The sequence below is a fragment of the Ursus americanus genome, chromosome 29, assembly GCF_024610735.1.
Source record: "Ursus americanus isolate L20-20 chromosome 29, mUrsAme1.1.p, whole genome shotgun sequence".
Lineage (NCBI taxonomy): Eukaryota > Metazoa > Chordata > Mammalia > Carnivora > Ursidae > Ursus > Ursus americanus.
In genome coordinates, this window is record NC_142155.1 from 5,665,829 (window position 1) to 5,684,987 (window position 19,159).

Here is a 19,159-nt window from a genome sequence, read left to right on the forward strand (position 1 = left end):
AGAGTTTTGGGTTTTTTTTTTTAATTTTCAGACAGGGCCACTCTTTGTCATCTTGGAGTGGGATGTGGTACATATATGGCATATTTGGTTTGAAAAAGCACATCAATTGACAGGCCAGTCCATCTCTCCTCCAGTGCCATTAGAAGGCATTGGCATGGTGATATGTCTTGTTTGGTCTTGGTAAGCTTAGAAATTTACATGTGTGCTCTAAAAAAATTTAGAGAAATGCAAGTTATCAAAATTAGAGACATGAGAGTTATCAGAAAGAATTTACATTCCATATAAATTCCATTACACCATTTTTCTGGAAGCTTTGAAAGATGTGTTCTATCAAATAAGGGAATAAACCAAGGAAGGAAAAGACATGGAATCCCTCCAGGAGACGGGAAATCCAGAATAGGAAAGAAGCAAAATGAATTCCCAGTAATAGTCAATAGAAGTCTCAGGATAGCATCTGTCTAGCAAGTCTATAAAACAACCAGTTCAGAAGATGACGTCCTCCAAGAGCAAAGTCTTCAGGAAAGAAAGAAAATGGAACTGATGAATTAACCTAACCTATCTGACTTTGTTGGAAATTATGTTGAAGAATGTTTTATAGTTTAAGCTGTTAGAGCACGTAGGAAGACTTAATTGTAAATTCAGAGAAAACCAATCACAAAAAAAGTGAAGCAGTTATTATAAAAATTCTAGAAGGAAATTGTGTACTATCTGGCTCTGTAGCAAACGATATTTACAGTTACGATAAAAACGATATAGATTAAATAAAATACACATAATTACACACAGTTATATGGAGAGGTCAGTACTTAATGTCTAAAATTGATGAGTCAAGAATAGTTCTGTACTCATTATTTAGAAATCTTAGATTTAAGAAGAAATAGTTATAAGAGTTAAAGATTTTTTTTTTTTGGTTTTGATTATAAGCCTTGGGTACACTTGTTTTTTAAATTATTTACATGTGTTACTGAAAAATTTTATTTTTTTAAAGACATGCATCTGCCAATAAATTGCAGAACAAATATTAGCAGTCAGAATCTGGGAATATTCCAGAAATGAGCTGATAACAACCTAAGGAAATAAATATGGCAAGCATTAGACATATCAAAGAGATATTTCAAATGGTGGATGTGCATTGGAATTTTCTCATCTGGATTGTAGCTTTTTTTTTCCTCCCTAAATTTATAGATTAATAATGTCTTCTAAGGAAATATGCATCTACTTACTGATAGCCATTTAAAATGTTTAAAGCTTACTCTAATGGTGTACTCTATTCCCTGCTTAATTTCGTTATCTTTCTGTAGTATTGTTCATTGTGGTTAGACATATATTATCCAGTTCTTCCTCTTTAGCATAATGTCATTAGTGTATGTAGGATCTTAAAAAGTAGCTCTTTGAAACTCATCATTATGTTTAAGGTTGTAGTAGTGTCAAGAATGCTGTTTATTATATGGTAGCTTCTCACTAAGTTCAGTGTCACTAATACGTATCTGAAGAGCAATTAGAGACTCTCTCTGGTAATAGATCATGTTTCCCTCTTAACATTGGCTGTGTGAATGCTTTGAATCTAAATTTGGGCACCAATGCATACGCATTCAAAGTAAAATATAACTTGACAACATGCATTTGTGTTCTATTAACTTATTCCTGGCTCCCAACTTCCCTTTTTGTCATTACATTTTATCTTATTTTTTAAATTTTCAATTCATTTTATGCTATATGTTTCTATAAACTTTTGAATCTTTTTTGGTAAAAAATGAGAATATAAACAAATACTTTTCTCTTTATGGGTTTGAAAATGAAACCTATTCAGATGAGTTCTAAAATAACTAATTTGTTCGAAATCACACAGATAAGTTATTTGAACTCAAGGCTTTCAGACCCTAAAAAACCGCTCCATACTGTGAAGGCCAAGGAAGAGGAAAGAGTGGCAGAAAGGAAGAGAGTGATTTACAGTGTTCATATGACACATAGGGAAGCTAAGAAGATAGTTTATTAGGGTCTTTGGGGAAAGTAGCTCTAGTGGCAGGATAGTAGCTGAATGCAGTTGGGTAAGGAAAGGAACATAAGGAGTGCTATCTATTTTACAAAGATTAGTTTTTGTTACTTTCTTGTTTTTATAGAAAAGAGAAAGTGAGTGTATAAATGAGTGTTATAACATCAGGGTGATTGACATGAAGGAAGGCAGGTTGAATGTTTTCTTTTTATTGTTTTTAGGCTAGAGTTTTGATTGGAAGAACTTGCCTCTAGAAAGCAAGAAATTAAAGATAGACTATAAATACTTGTTGGGCAGAAATTAACTAAACCATGCTTTTATTTGAATGAAGAGTTTGGGCATAATCCTAAAGATGAATTTAAATTCTAGATTGGTAACAATGTTTAACCTAAGAGTGAATTTCTCCTACCCTAATAAAATGTAAGAAATGGTACTGGAAACTGGTAAGTCACATTGGTGTGTTTATTAAATAACTTTTTTCCTCAATATTGCAGATTTTATTTATTTATTTATTTTGGAGTATGTAGGTCACTTTTTGTATGTTTCCTGAAATTATACAGATAGCTTAAGTATCTTAAAGATATACTTTGGGAGAAAAGAGTAACAACAGCAGCAGTACATTTCAGAGTAATGAGATGGCTTTTATTCTTGTCTAGGTGACCGTTTCAGATCAGTCATAGATGATGCTTGGTGGTTTGGAACAATTGAAAGCCAGGAACCTCTTCAGCCTGAGTACCCTGATAGTTTGTTTCAGTGCTATAATGTTTGGTAAGGGAGTGTTTGTTGTATGTTAGTTCACCTTGAGTCACTTTATTTATTTATTTATTTATTCATTCATTCATTCATTCATTTATTTTGGGGGGGGGTGTAGGGGGAGAGGGAGGAGAGAATCTTAAGCAGGCCCCAGGCCCAGTGTGGAGTCCGGCACAGGGCTCAGTCTCACAACCCTGAGATGACCTGAGCCAAAATCAAGAGTCGGATATTTAACGGACTGAGCCACCCAGGCACCCCCATCTTGAGTTACTTTTAATGTTTTCCCCATCTATTAATAAAGTGACAAAGACACTTCTTTTAAACACTTGAAGCAGTTGTTTTTATAATGTAATTTTATGAAACTTATAACACAATATTTAGATTTTTTAACATAGGGATTTTCCTTCCTTTAAGCTGGGACAATGGAGATACAGAAAAGATGAGTCCTTGGGATATGGAGCTTATTCCTAATAATGGTAAGTATATGTTAAGCTTTTTGTATTACAAAATTAATTTCTTAAATAAGAAATCTGATTTGCTGACTCGCTACTGCATAAGGTTGTTATGAAGAGCATATAGAAAATATTCAGCAGTTACTTACTGCACGCCTGTTTGGATTGGTGGTAGGTAAGGCACAGAAGTGAATAAGACATAATCTTTGTCCACTTGGAATTTATAGTGTAAAAGGGGAGATTGAAATTAGTTAACAGCAAAATATGAAAATGTTTTGCTAATTATTGGTCACTCGTAAAAGGTGAGCACTTGGGAGCAAAGATTTTTTTTGTAACTTCAGAACACTTAAAAATAAAACATAATATTAAGAGTTCAGCCTTTTGAATGTGACGTAGATTCATACGCTATCACTGCCATCTTCTACGTCATCTTGGCAAGTTCTTTAAGACTCGAAACTTCAGATTTTTAGGACTTCAACCTTTGAAATTCTGTAAACTAATACCCTACAGAGCTTCTGTGAAGATTAAATGACATCATGTGCGTAAAGGGCTTATTATAGAGCCTGACACATGTAAGGGCCTCCATGAGTAGGTAGTTTACTACTAATAATAACTGTCTTCTTGCATATGGCCTGATATGATACATTGCGGCAATAAGTAGACGTCTTTCAGGAACTGAGAAAAGGCCAGTATGGCTGAAGCCTGCAGATTGTATTTTCCTTCTACCCCAGTGTCCATTTTTGTTTCTATGTTTTGAAAAATACAGCCCACACAATTGCATATGCGTAAAAGGATTTAAAAGGATATATATCCCAGAATATTAATGATTATTTATAAAGGATGGAGCTGTAAGGACTTCCACAAATTATCTTTTACATTATTCTATATTTTTTTCTCCCACAATATATCACTTTTCCTGTCAGGTAAGAATAAAGACTTTAAAAAACAAAAAGGAAAAAGATCTTGTGACGTAATAGAAATAATCATTTATAATGGAGTTGTTCATTAGTTATTGTATTCTAAAAAGTCAGAGATAACTTGAAAAAGCTAAATCCAATCAGGTAAACCTTAGAAATGAGGAAAAGGACATGCTGATATTTTCTAAGACTAGTTCTTCCTAGAAATTATCAATTTGAAAATTTAATACCAGTAACATATTTTTCATCTCACTGCTAGATTAGAGTTGTTTGAAACTATAAAATATCTTTTTTTCAAGATTTTATTTATTTATTTGTCAGAGAGAGAGAGAGCACAAGAAGGGGTAGCAGCAGGCAGAGGGAGAAGCGGGCTCCCTGCTGAGCAAGGAGCCCTATGTGGGACTTGATCCCAGGACCCTGGGATCATGAATTGAGCTGAAGGCAGATGCTTAACTGACTGAGCCACCCTGGCATCCCAAAACTATAAAATATCTTGAACAACTTGTAATGATGTTACGTGGCTTATCTTTTTATTCTCTTTCTCTTCTTTTTGTAAGTTTGAGGTTACAGTCACGTTGGACTACTATATATGAGAGAAAAGAACCTAGTCAATGTTGTATTGCTTGGGGTATTTCTTGAAATGAATTAGTGGCATTAATATACTATTTGTTTTCTGCCTAAATATATCCATTTGTGAGGGGGGTAATTTTTGTTGTTTTTGTTCTGTCTGGGTACACTATACATGTGCATCAGTGGAGTTTAATTACATTGTGTGAGGAGGAAGAATTTTGTATACAAATAGTAGCATATTTTTCAGTGTTTCTCTGATGAAGCCTAGTTCAAAGGAAATGTTACTTGGCAGATTTGTAGGTTTTATTGTCACCACCACCACCTCCTAATGTACGCAGAAAGCATACCTTTATAATTTAAAAGCAACAAGCATATGAATCATCTGTTAGTATTCATAATTCTCTCTGTTTCTAGGTTAAAAAAAGTTAAGACTTTGAAGTATTTGTGAAAAACACCGCTTTAGTTCGGTTTCACCTTGTGTATGTTTTATTAACATAAATATGGAGATTATATCATGAAATGATTCAGGAAACTTGCAAATTAAGCATCGTTTTATTGAAATACTTTGTCCTTTACCTGAAACTGATAGTAGAGCAAGTTGTCAGGTATAATTTTGGAGAAGTAATTATATGCTCATCTAGAGAATTATTTATAAAATTAGTGTTTTAAAAAATAAGTTTTACTGACCCTTGAAACATACTTTCCTTTAATGAAAACACGGAATATACCTACCAGATCTTTACAGAATTATACTTTAGGGTTTTTTTGACAATGTCAACTCTGCTTTCTAAAGGTAACCTAAATATTTGCAAAAATCACATTTTCACTAAATTTGCTTTTCTGTGTATTTCAGCTGTATTTCCTGAGGAACTAGGTACTAGTGTTCCTTTAACTGATGTTGAATGCAGATCATTGATCTATAAACCTCTTGATGGAGAATGGGGTTCCAATCCCAGGGATGAAGAATGTGAAAGAATTGTTGCAGGAATAAACCAGTTGATGACACTAGGTAAATAATAATAGTAACACAGGAATATAGAAAAACTGGCAGAAAGGAAAGGAAAAATGTTAATAAAAAATTTTTTTCGCAGTATTCATGTCAGTTGTTTTTTTTTGTTGTTGTTTTTTGTTTTTTTTTTTTAAAGATTTTATTTATTTATTTGACAGAGATAGAGACAGCCAGCGAGAGAGGGAACACAAGCAGGGGGAGTGGGAGAGGAAGAAGCAGGCTCATAGCGGAGGAGCCCGATGTGGGACTTGATCCCAGAACGCTGGGATCACGCCCTGAGCTGAAGGCAGACGCTTAACCGCTGTGCCACCCAGGCGCCCCCCATGTCAGTTGTTTTTAAATATTTTCAAGTGGAATTTCTTTTTTTTAAATGAGAACTTACATAGGACTTGGGTGTCTAGAACAGTTAAAAATGGGGTTGCTCAAGCTGAATTTTAGAGTAGTGAGGGCCTCCAGAAATGCCAGGGGTACTTGTGAAAAATCTGGAGGCTCCAGAACCCGATTTGAAATTCTTCAACGTAAGTAAGCTGACATGATGTGAATTGGGAGAGGAGGGTTGAAAGGTGAACCACAACTATATGGATTGCTGTACCAGTTCTCCCCTTAACTTCATGAATATATAAACAAGAGAATACTTATAAGGGGAAGGAAAAGAATAGTGAACTGCTTTAAAAACTCTCATTTAAAAAAAAAAAAAAAAGGACCGCAAAATTTTTGGTTATCTGAATTCTGGGCTTCCAAAACAACTATAAACTAGTGTGGTGGTTTATAGCAAACTGCCCTGTCAGTAAGGAATCAAGCTTCAAAGAGGAGAAAATTATCATGAGTTAGAGGTGAAGACACTGGAGACACATATTGGATAATATTTTCATCTGAAATCTTTTTTTAATATGGCAACACTTTATTTAAAGAGTGTCATAAATATTATCTTAAATAATTTTAGTAGTATTTTAGCACAGGACGTTGTCTTATACTGTACGTGAATGAGCAAAAAAATAGAGTGATCTTTGCCAGGTTTTAGATTTTTACCAGTTTACTGTGTCCATTTGGGTCAGTGACATTGAGTCAAAGACTTCTGGATCTTTTTCTTCCTCTGAGTGCTTGTGTAATATTTCACAGCATTAAGTTGTTAAGGTGATAAGTTTTGAGAAAGTCAGGTTACATTTGAATGGACTCTGTTATTACAGTGTTAATGACAGAATGACTGTCAAAAACCTACAGATTCAGGAATGGCCAGGTTTTAAGTATAGAAATGTATGTGTACTTAATAGGTCAGATTTATATACTGTCTGTCATTTCTTCTAAGGGATCTGAATAATAAGTATCCCTAGAATTTTGTAGTGTAAATGTAGATGTAATAAGCAGTGAGACTGTATTAAGCTAGTTAAACTGTATTTACTATGAAAAGACAGTGGCAGTCTAATGGTTATGTGGATCAGAATTTGTCTTAATTCAAACAGAATTGTCTGTAAAGTATTTTAAACAATAAAAAACATAAACTAATTTTTTTATTCTAGATATTGCTTCAGCATTTGTGGCCCCTGTGGATCTACAAGCCTATCCCATGTATTGCACTGTAGTGGCATATCCAACGGATTTAAGTACAATTAAACAAAGACTGGAAAACAGGTTTTACAGGTTAGAACTCATTTGCTGTAGCCACTATCAAAAGAAAACTAAATGATCCTTGAGTGTTTCTCAAACTTTAGTGTGCATATAAATCACTTGGGGATTTTTTTTTTTTTAAATGCAGTCTCTGGTTCAGTAATTTTAGTAGGACCTGCGGGTTCTGCATTTCTAACAAGTTCCCTGGGATGGTAATGCTACTGTAGGTGTATAGACTTGGAACATAATTCATAGATACAGTTTTTTCTAGTTGCTAATACAAGTTGATGTTCACTGTTTTCACACTGTAATTTATAAAGCAAGCCAGAGTATTTCGTTTTCTCCTAGAAATCACATTGAAATATATTTTCATGGATTTTTTTTTCATTGAACAGTATTAAAAAGTTGCGTATTTTTTCTCATTTTGCTAATATTTAGCTTATAAGTACTTGAAATTGGGAATTCAGGCTGTTTTTCATAGTTGTAGGTTAGCTTGAAATACAGAGTTAAAAAAGACCTGATTTCAATTAATTTGCATCATCTGGTTAACAATTTCAGTAAACATTGAGTTCTAATCTTGGATGGGCATTGTAGTTTTATTGCCTGGAATGTCTTTACAGAAAAGTGAATTTAAAGTCTAGCTTTCACATAATGAAATCATACTTTAGTTTTCATGACTTTTGCTTAGAAGACTAACAACATTTTGTTTATTTATTTATTTATTTGAGAGCGAGAACGAGAGTGGTGGGTGTAGTGGAGCGGGGGAGAGAATCTTAAGCAGACTCAGCACCCAGTGTGGAGCCTGACTTGGGGCTCCATCTCACAACCCTGAGATCATGACCTAAGCTGAAATCTAGAGTCAGACACTTAACCACCTGAGCCACCCAGGCACCCTACAACATTTTAATTTAAATGATCGCATTAAAAAAAAATTGTGGCCAGTTTTGTATTACTGCAATTCTTTATATTATTCATTTTAACTTAGGGAAACTTTTATTTGTACTTTGTATTTTTTAATATATAATGTGCTTTTGGTGTTTTTTTTTTTACTTAAATTATAATTCTAATTTGGTACTTTGTGTATCTGGCACTGAAAACACCACTTATTGTTCCTTAATTTACTAAAGCAGGGTTTCTCAACAAAAGAATTGCTGATATTTGGGGCTGGAAAATTCTTCATTGTGAGGAGCTATCCTTGCCTCTACCCTTGAGATATAATAGCAGCCCTTAGTTGTAAAAAGGAAAAATGTTTTTAAACATTGCCAAATATGAGGTAGCATCTCTCACCCAGAATCATTGAGAACCACTGAAATGAAGAAAACTAAAATGTTAAATTTCAGGTTCTAAAGATTTTTCTGATCTTAGTTAGGTGTTTCTGCTGTTCCTTTACTGATATTTGTCAAAAGCGTAGAGATGAGGAGGAAATCACTATGATATATGCCTCCCAGCCATCTTACCTTCATAGTACATTTCTTCATATCTTTCTCAACACCACATGTTAAAAGTTTAAGAGAAAATGGAGAAGAAATTTTTAGCTGCATCCTTCCTTTTTCCCTACACCCCTAAATCGCTAAGCCTTAGGAAGTGGACTTAGTGCTTCAGAGATGGAACAAGATAGGGGAGAAAAACAGGGAGATAGAGTTGTTACTATACAGTAATCGTTGGACTACAACTACAAAGATAAGCTTGTGACATCTCCCACTATTGTTGTAAATATACTTTCTCATAGAAATACTACTCAACATGGTAACTGCTAAGGTATACTATATTTCAGGGTACATTACAGCTTAAATAGGCTTTTTTGGCATTAGTTTAGTAGCCAATATAAGAAAAACCTGAGAATACAATCCTTACAATTAGAAACTCCCTATTCTTGAACCTGAAAATATAGACCCAAATTGTGTTCTTATTTAATTTTAAAATTATGCCTTCATGTGCTTTTTCACTGTTTCAACCTTTTTTGTTTCTCCTTTACTCATTGGCTTCAGATTTCTTAGAGTTGATGGTTTTCCTCTGTGATACTTCTGGTTCTGTCTCTTGTTAAACTACTACTAATCAGTTTGCCCTGCTTGGCATTAATCTAAAGCCTTATTTTACAGTTTTCTGTAGAGTGCTCTGAAGATGCCTGTGATTCTGTTATTAGAATAAATAAACCTTGTGTGTATGCTTTTGTATCCATAATTGTATATGTTTTTTAAATTATAATTGTATTTCTGTTCACACATCAATATCAGTAATATTTTCTGAGTATTTTCTTCCCTGTTACTTTAAGTGGGACTGACCACATATTGGATGATACTCTAGAAGTTGTCTTTGGATTTTTCTTTACTTTCAGAAAGAAGAGAAGGCACTGTTAATAATCTAGTGTGTGTCATCTGGTGCGAGATTTTCTATGCAAATACACAATTAATGTTGCTCCTCTTATATTTCCCCTAACACAAATAAGGTTATATATCTCCTTAAATTTTTAAGTTGTGAGTTTTGTAGTTGGATAAGACTATAATTGAAAACTTAGAATGCCTTGCTTTTAAATTGTGCACAAATACTTTTAAATATGATGAGGTTAAGACTTTTGTGTTTTGTTTGTTTAAGGCGAGTTTCTTCCCTGATGTGGGAAGTTCGATACATAGAACATAATACACGAACATTTAATGAGCCTGGAAGCCCTATTGTGAAATCTGCTAAGTTTGTGACTGATCTTCTTCTACATTTTATAAAGTGAGTTGTTTTTCCACACTTAATTAAAGTCAATATTTTAAGATGTAAAAGGTAAAAATGTGAAATGCAATTATTTATATATATGTCACATGCTGTGCTGTGAACTAGTTCCATTCAGAATAGAAAGCATATAATGTCTGTCTAAACATTATGAAAGTTGTGTTACAGTTATGTTCTACAGTTAACATTTAAAAAATGGATCCTTCTCTAAGTCCAGCTGTTGGACAATAATAATGAGGGTAAGCTTGTATAGAATATGTAATGTTTTACCTAAAATAGTTCTTCTAAGTCAAATAATAATTACAGGTAGGAGATATCACTATCTGTAATTAACAGTTAAGGAAACAGTTTTAGAGGTTTACATGTTTAATTTTCATAGTACATGAGTGTCTTCGATCTAAGAATTTGTCATCTTAACATTATATTGCCCCTGACAAGTTTATAAAACAGTATTTAAGTAGTCCAACCAGAAACTAAATTTAACTTTCAAGATTCTTATTAAAAGTCACGTTTACTTCCTCATTCATTGATTTCATACCAAGAATGATAACTATAGCTATTTAAGGGAGAGCAACACTTTCACTTTTTTTTTTTTTTTTTAAGATTTTATTTATTTATTCGACAGAGATAGAGACAGCCAGCGAGAGAGGGAACACAAGCAGGGGGAGTGGGAGAGGAAGAAGCAGGCTCATAGCAGAGGAGCCTGATGTGGGGCTCGATCCCATAACGCCAGGATCACGCCCTGAGCTGAAGGCAGGCGCTTAACCGCTGTGCCACCCAGGCGCCCCAACACTTTTACTTTTTACCTTAGGAATTTCATATAGCCGTAGAATGAATTGAGCCTTCTAATCTAAACTGAAACCACAGGAATGACTTCTGTTTTGTATAAAATACTACTTTTGAGTTCATATTAAGGTTATTTATATTGGATAATTTTTTCTGGTAAAAAGAGAATCTATTTTATAATTTAATTTTAAATACTCAGCTGGTGTCAACTTTCGTTTTCACATGCTGGGATTATTGAGGCTCTTTAAAAAAGATATCTCCAGCTTCATCTCATTACTCAGAATAATCATAGGGCCTCCTTTTGTGGTGTTAGGGGTTTTTCTGGTAAGGAATATAGGTAATGTCAATATAAGAAAACACCAAAGAAAATTAGTATGGTAAATGTTATATCCTACCCTCTACCTTACTCTCTAAAGAAACCTGTTGCCTTCCAAATGGTTTGGGGGCTATTTTTACTATACTTGTGTTCCCCTCCAACCCTGTAAAATTGGTAATTAAGAATTAGTTATTCTTGGAAGATTGTTTATTAACTTAATTATAATGGCTTATAATATTTTAACTATAAGGTTTATAGTGTATAATTTTATATTATATGTATTTGTATGTTTCTCTTTCCAAAGAGACAGGAATTAATGGAATCGCATGATATGTAAATTCACATGTTAGTGCTATAATTTAGATGAAACAATTATTTTTATATTTGGAATAGTCTGTATTTTATTTGGAATAAAAATGTATTTCTTTCAAATGTTATTTTGAAATACCTTATTAGAAGAGATTACCATTTAAAGCATTTATGTTGTATATATCTAAAAATAAATCCCTGGCATTTCTTAGAGGTACATAATTTGTTTATACATTTTTAGCTGACAGTAATTTTCAAATGTTAGGTATATCTTGAAATTTTGATTATTCTATTTTTTAATTGGGTTATTTAGTCAAATTTCAAGCAATAGGGTATATAATGAGGTGGTGTGAGAGATACTTGAGATAGAGAGGAATGTATATTTACCCTCTTAACACGATTTCATAGATGAATTTTAAGTAACTGTAATATACGGAAAAGCTAACAAGAAAGTCTGTATGGAAGTTTAGATGAGGATCACTTCCAGCTTATGACAGTGGAGTTTTAGGTACAGGGGAGAAATGTTTTAGGGTGTTATGGACAAGGTAGATATTGATAGATTTAGGAGAAGTTAGATGAAAGGAAAGCCGTTCTAGGGATAAGGAGTGGCATGAGGTAGGAAAGTAAAAGGTTATTAAGGGAATTAAGCACTTTAAATCAGGTGAGGTAGAGAATACATGAGCAGACATAATAGGGATGCAATGCTATGAACATGAGTTTGAGCCAGATCATGGAGGGCTTTGAATGCATTTCTAATCTTAACTGATAGGGAAGAGACAAAAAACATAAAAAGCAGATTGATTGCTACATCTAACCAACTAAGAGGTGATGAGGGTTTAATTTATGGAAATGAGAAAGAGGCAGAGGCCAAGAAAGTTTGAAGGTAGAATCACAGAACTTGGCCAGTGATTGGGTTAATAAGGAGGCAAAAGAAGAAATAGTGAAAACCCATGCATTACTGTGAGAATAGTAATGCTGTTGAAAATAGGAGGAGGGGGAAGAGTGTCTGGGAAGTGAAAATAAGGTTTAGACATGTGAAATTTTAGATGATGGTAGGAATCTCAGGAGAAGAGTCCAACCAAATTACAGGAATTTGGAATTCATTTATACAGATAAACTGCAGATATATAAGATTATGAGGGCAAAAGCTGTAGTGACAAGGGAAGATGACTAAAGGACAAAATTTTAGGAAATGACTAAACATTTAAGAATGAAAAAAAGGAATTAGAAGACAGGACATATAATAGCTTTCCTTTGTGTACTGAGGAATGAAAGAAGGTGTCCCCCACACAGCAGTGATCTGAGCAAAGACTGGGAGGTGAGAATTGGGTTTCATGTAAAGAAATAGCCAAATTGGAAGCTCCAGGTAAGGTGGAGAGGCAGGGGCAGGTGGGTGGGTATAGAGTTTTGGAGTCAACCAATGAAGAAAGCCTTCAGCTTCAAGCTTTATCTTAAAATCTGGTTTTGTTAACAGATTTTAAAGGGGGAAAAAAAAATCTCATGACTCTACTCTTGTATACTAACATTGCCTTGTTGTTTAGGGATCAGACTTGTTACAACTTAATTCCACTGTACAATTCAATGAAGAAGAAAGTTTTGTCTGACTCTGAGGTATTTCATATTTCATATTTCATCATTCAGACTGTGTTCTTTTTCTGTATATAAAAAAGAAATTTACACATAGTAGTTTTCAGATAAATGGTATTATGAAAATTATTTTTGGCTAATGCTGTAGTTTCAAAAAAGTGGTCCAGAATTTTCTTGTTACAGTTACTAAAAACATTGTGGGGGGACTTTCTAATGAATCAGGAAAATGTTCCAGCATATACATTATGGGTTTTCCAAAGTGTAAAGGTAATATTTGGCATATAAACAGCTGTGATAGACACTGTTAATTCTAAAGAGTATAAAATGAAATCTGGAATGTTTAATGAATCTGATAAATTCTTACTTCAAAGGAAGAAGAGAAAGATGCTGATGTGCCAGGAACTTCTACCCGAAAAAGAAAGGTAAGACACTTTTTATTTTAGCAGAAGTACTTTATATGAATTAAAATGTATTAAAAGCATTGTTTTTAACTCTTAGTATTTTTAGAGACATATTAAGTATTACTTCCAAATCAGTTTCCATCACAAAATACATGGTTTTCAGAACTAGGTGAATGATATTTTCTATTATTTGAGTTACTGTATATTACCGAATTATATGAGACTGCATTGAAAGTACAGATTTTACTGTATAAATATTATTTTATTAATATATTTGAAAATTTTCATTTAGGACCATCAACCTAGAAGAAGATTACGTAACAGAGCTCAATCTTACGATATTCAAGCATGGAAGAAACAATGTCAAGAATTGTTAAATCTCATATTTCAATGTGAAGATTCTGAGCCTTTCCGCCAGCCAGTAGATCTCCTTGAATATCCAGTAAGTATTTTTGGAAATATTTTCTCTATATCTCACACATGACAATTAGCCATTTAACTTGTTATTTCTTATGATTATCATTTATTTCTTCATTATTAAATACATGTTGTCATCTATTTGGTTGTATGAAGCATCTAAGTTGAGTAGTGTGGTATTTAAAACAGAAAGAACCCCAAACTAAGACTCCACAAAGAATTGGGTTATGATTCCAGCTCTTACCTAAAGTTGTACAACTTTGAGTAAGTCATTTTTTTTTTCTCATCTAAATTTTTTTTTACAATTTTCTTTCCCACACTAACTCTAAGAATTTATTATGGCAGTTATTTAGGAAGCAAGAATAATAGTACCTACCTAACCTTCCCAACAGGGTTATGGATGGAATGAGAATACATTAAAATAGCTTTTAAACTATAGCAGTATATACAAATGCCAGGTAGCATTATTATATTTATAGAATTCATGGTAGGAAGATTGAGTAAACCTGATCTGAATATTTATTTTTGCATGCAGTCTTAGCTATCTAAATATAGCTTAAAGTGTTTTTTTATTCCTTTATTCAGTCATTAAAGGTTGTACAGTTTAGATAACATTCATGGTTTCAAATGAAAATAAAAATGAAATATTTTATAAGAGATCATGATGCAGATGTGGTATCCTCTAATCTCGTTATCTTTTTTATGTATGTTTTATAACGTGAATGATGAAAATAGAGAAATTTCATCAATAGATATATATCATAAAATGCCCTTTTTGTCATTTAAAAATCAAGAAATGTGGAATCTTGAATATAAAAGATAAGTTTTTAATTCCAGCAGTGTGATAAACTGGGCTAATTTGAACCCTATGCTCCAAAAAACTCATAGAAGAACTGAGCTAATGCTGCAGTACTCTGCTTTTCAATTCTCTTTGTTTTTGGAACCTGTGGATTTCCCTTTTGTTTCTGGTGAACACAGCTATGTATTTTAGAAAAGTTGTAGTTTATTTAGTGCTTGCAGATGTTTGTATTCTTAGACTTTCCCACAGAAAAGAAGAGCTAGATAAAAGCTTTAATGTTTAGATTCTAGAGGCACAAGAATAACGCTATGTAGAGACAGAAAAAGCCATATGAGCCAAGGTGAGGAGGGAAATTGGAACTGAGATCAGGACTATTGAAAGATTTCACCCTCAGTGAAAACAATAGTATAATTCTCTCCATGAGGAAAAGTGTCTGTCTGGTGCTCTGTCAGGAGAGGAGTCTCCCTAAGCTCTCACTTTGCAAGGATTTAGAGCCTAAATTTACGCTACCCTTGTGTGTAGAAAGAAATTCATCAGAGGGAGGAAAAACCAATCCCTAACCACAGATTAATTAATGATAAAAAAAAAATCGCAAACTGTATGAGGGAGCGATCCATCATATATACAACAAAAGCAACAAATGGAAATATTAGCACCCTCTCCCCCAAAACTTGACATGCTAGATTATTTCTGAAATACTATACTTCATCAGATCTAAAACCAATGACTTATTTAATGCACCACTAAGAAAGAAAAATGAAATGCTGCCAACTAAACTTGGATTTGTTATTTTGGTTTAAGAGATAAATGGAGAGATAAGAAACATAAGGAAAAAAAGACCTTACTCGAGGGGAGAAAGGAGTGAGGCAGGTATTTTTAAAACTTTAAACTAAATAGAATTTCTGAAAATGAAATGTAAAATCATTGAAATTAAGCCCTCGGAAAGATTAGGAGATAACGGTAGGTAGATGAAAAAATTCAGTGAGAGAGAGAGGAGACAGAATGGGAGAGGGGCAATCTTTGAGAAATTAATGGCTGCGTACATTTTCTGGGGTTGATAAACATTTGACAAAACATGACTCCTGACCAGGATGTATATGAAAAAAAATCTTTACCTGGAATAATAGCGAAAAATCAAGAAAATGTTGAACTGAGGCTCAGATTAAGCAGCTCTCCAAGATACATAGCTAGTTGTTGGCAAAGTGAGAATAAGAGCCCATATTTTCTATATCTGGTGTACCAGAGCTATATGCAGTATTTATTAGAGAATATTATATAAGACTGTAGTCTCTCTTAAGTATTCAAAGTAATGAGAGCAGTATTTAGAGCTTCTCTTTCCACCAGCCAAAAGTATTAGCAGAAAGTAGAAGAAACAAGAAAAAAATTATAATTTGATCACTTGTTTCTTATAGTACTCCTTGATGGAGGGAGGTGTGAAGATTTAGGACCATTTCCTGTTTTTTATTACTGTCACCGAGGAGAAGAGAAAACTGGATTTATTACTTTTTATATTTCAGAATTAACTATGAGTTAACTGTCAGCCTAACTCTAGCAGAATATTTAAAGCAGTCATATTCTTAATACTTCAGCTTTTGTATTGAATTTAATCAAATACTTAAGGCAAGATTTTTAAAATTAAATTTTGTATGTAAGTTAGCTTGCTAAATAGTCTGTCCCATTCATTTATTCAACAGAGATGTATTGCGTGGTTACCCTATATATATATACTCTATTGAGTAATGGAAACCCAAGATACAAACCAAGAAAAATGAAGTGTTTTACCATAAATATATTTAACATTTCCCTAAAATCTGCAAAGTTTGTAAAGACAGTATGTCCTAATATTCAATATCCAAGTAATTACAGTGTCTGTTAAAGTGGTTAGTTTCTCTTAAGAGGTTAGAGAGGTTGAACACTGTTCAGATGATGTTACCATTGCATAAAACAATTTCATAACTTCTTCAGCTTACCCACACACAGCTATCTTAGGAGTCAAGGTTTCAGGGACATCTGGGTGGCTCAGTTGGTTAAGTGTCTGCCGTTGGCCCAGGTCATGATCCCAGGGTCCTGGGATTGAGTCCCACATCAGGCTCCTTGCTCAGTACGAAACCCACTTCTCCCTCTGCCTACCTCTCTCCCCCTGCTTGTGCTCTCTCTCTCTCTCTCTCTGACAAATAAATAATAAAATCTTAAAAAAAAAAAAAAAGTCAAGGCTTCAAATACTTTTTTTTTTTTTTAAGGCCATTCATATGATTTCATTACACAGGAAAATCTGAAATCACAATTTTCACTTTGGATATGTTCTTTTCTATTTCACTATCTTTTTTAAGTTTTTATTTTTATTGTAGTTAGTTAAAATACAGTGTGATATTAGTTTCAGTTGTGCAGTGTAGTGATTCAACACTTCCGTATATCATTCTGTGCTCATCATGACAAGTGCACTCCTTAATTCCTTCTGGTAACCATTAGTTCTCTATAATTAAAAGTCTGTTTCTCACTTTGTCTCTCTTTTTCTTATTTTTTTCCTGTTGCTTGTTTTGTTTCTGAAATTCTACACATGAGTGAAATCCTATAGTATTTGTTTTTCTCTGACTGATTTATTCGGCTTAACTTACACTCTCTAGCTCCATGCATGTAATTGCAAATGGCAAGATTTCGTTCTTTTTTATGGATGAATAAATAGTCCGTTGTGTGTGTCTGTATACATATCTTGAAAAATGTTGTTACGGCTGATATCAAAGAGATTACTGCCTGTGTTCTTTTCTAGGATTGTTATGGTTTCAGGTCTCACATTTAGGTCATTAATCCATTTTGAATTTAATTTTTTGTGTGACACCAGTATATTTTGATAATTTTGTATATATTATAAATACCTGAGCAACACTTTGAAAAATTATGACAGAGAGTTAGGTATTATCATAAACACAATGCGTGAATCAAATGGAATCTGTTCAAGTGACCCACAGGAAGATCGGGGGGAAAAATAAAAAAACAACAGAACAAACAGAAAACAATAAAAGTGACAAATGTAATTGAGATCATACAGTGTGCTTTATAGCCACAGTGGAATCAAACCAGAAATAAAAGTAACAGGAAAATCTCTAATCTCTTGATTGATAACTAAATAAATATGCTTCTGAATAATCTTTAAGATCAAAGAAGTCTTAACGGGAAATAAAACACATTGAACTAATAAACGAAAATATAACATCAAAATTTGTGGGATGAAGCTAAACCAATGCAGGGAAGTTTACAGCACTAAATAGTACATCAGAAGAGAAAAAGTCTCAAATCAGTAACACATGCTCTCTCCTCAAGAACCTAGAAAAATAAAAATAAAATGAACCTACAGTGAGGAGAAGACAGGAAATATAAAAAGCAGAAATGAATAAAACTGAAAACAGAAAAACAGTAGAAAAAATCCATAAAACCAAGAGCTGGTTCTTTCAAAAGATCTATGAGAATGATAAACCTCTTTACAAAGCTAAAAAGAAAAAAAGACACAAATTGCTAATATCAGGAATGCAATAGAGGATCATTACAGACCCTATAGATATCAAAAGGATAATAAAGGAATACTGTAGGCAACTCTGCACATACAGATTTGACATCTTAGATGAAATGGACCAATTCTCAAAGTACAAACTATCACAACTCACCCAGTATGAGATCATTTGAATAGCCCTATAACCAGTCAGGAAATATAATTTGTAATTAAAAGCTTTCAAAAAAGAAACCTCTTAATTCCAGATGTCCTCACTGGATAATTCTACCAAATGTTTAAAGAATTAACACAAATTCTACATAGTCTCTTCCACAAGATAGATAAGAGACTACTTTTCCACTCATTCTGTGAAACCAGGATAATATCAATATTATCCTGATATTAAAAATAGGCCAAAAAAGTACAAAAGAAGAAAATGCAAACATTCTTAATAAAATAGCAAATAGAATTCAACAATATATAGAAATGATTTTATACCATGACCAATAAGGTTTTTATCCAGGGATGTAACGCTCATTCAGTATTCAAAAATCAGTGTAATTCATCATATTAAAAGAGAAAAATTACATTATCATATCAATTAATGCATTTGAAAAAGCATTTGACAAAATGCAGTACCCATTTGTTCTAAGAATGTACATGTTGGATATGTTATTATAGGGTACAGTCAACATTGCCACAGGAGGAAATGAGTATGGGGCTTAAAAGGAAATTTATTTTGGTCCCAGGTCCCACAGATGTTGTCACTGAATGCCAGTTAGAGCCACAAAGGAAGCAGCAGGTTTTGGTCCAGTGGCAGAAGACAGAAGTAAGGGAGATGTTTAAGCCAGAGCCTTTATTGGGGTTTCTGTGAGAAAGGCAAAAGAGAGAGCAGCGTAAACGCTTTAGGACTGGCTAGTTTGAATAATTCCAGTGGGCTTTGGCGAATAGGGGTGGTCTCTAGTTGTCTGGTTCCTGGCCTTAGGACAATTCAAGGCAGAGGAAATACTGGCTTGGTTTGTTGGAATTAGATAAGGAGATGG

At 33.5% G+C, this 19,159-nt stretch overlaps 1 protein-coding gene across 3 annotated transcripts in view; it reads left to right on the forward strand.

The window, feature by feature from the left end:
• The window catches only part of PHIP (PHIP subunit of CUL4-Ring ligase complex), a 133,092-nt gene that overhangs the window by 100,825 nt on the left and 13,108 nt on the right, over positions 1 to 19,159 (forward strand). For all 3 annotated transcript variants that reach the window (XM_045804071.2, XM_045804064.2, XM_045804080.2), the window contains exons 28-35: positions 2,650 to 2,761; positions 3,161 to 3,222; positions 5,539 to 5,694; positions 7,212 to 7,332; positions 9,892 to 10,017; positions 12,970 to 13,039; positions 13,387 to 13,437; positions 13,709 to 13,858. In XM_045804071.2, the coding sequence (XP_045660027.2) occupies positions 2,650 to 2,761; positions 3,161 to 3,222; positions 5,539 to 5,694; positions 7,212 to 7,332; positions 9,892 to 10,017; positions 12,970 to 13,039; positions 13,387 to 13,437; positions 13,709 to 13,858 (848 nt within the window). The remainder of the gene's footprint in view (positions 1 to 2,649; positions 2,762 to 3,160; positions 3,223 to 5,538; positions 5,695 to 7,211; positions 7,333 to 9,891; positions 10,018 to 12,969; positions 13,040 to 13,386; positions 13,438 to 13,708; positions 13,859 to 19,159) is intronic.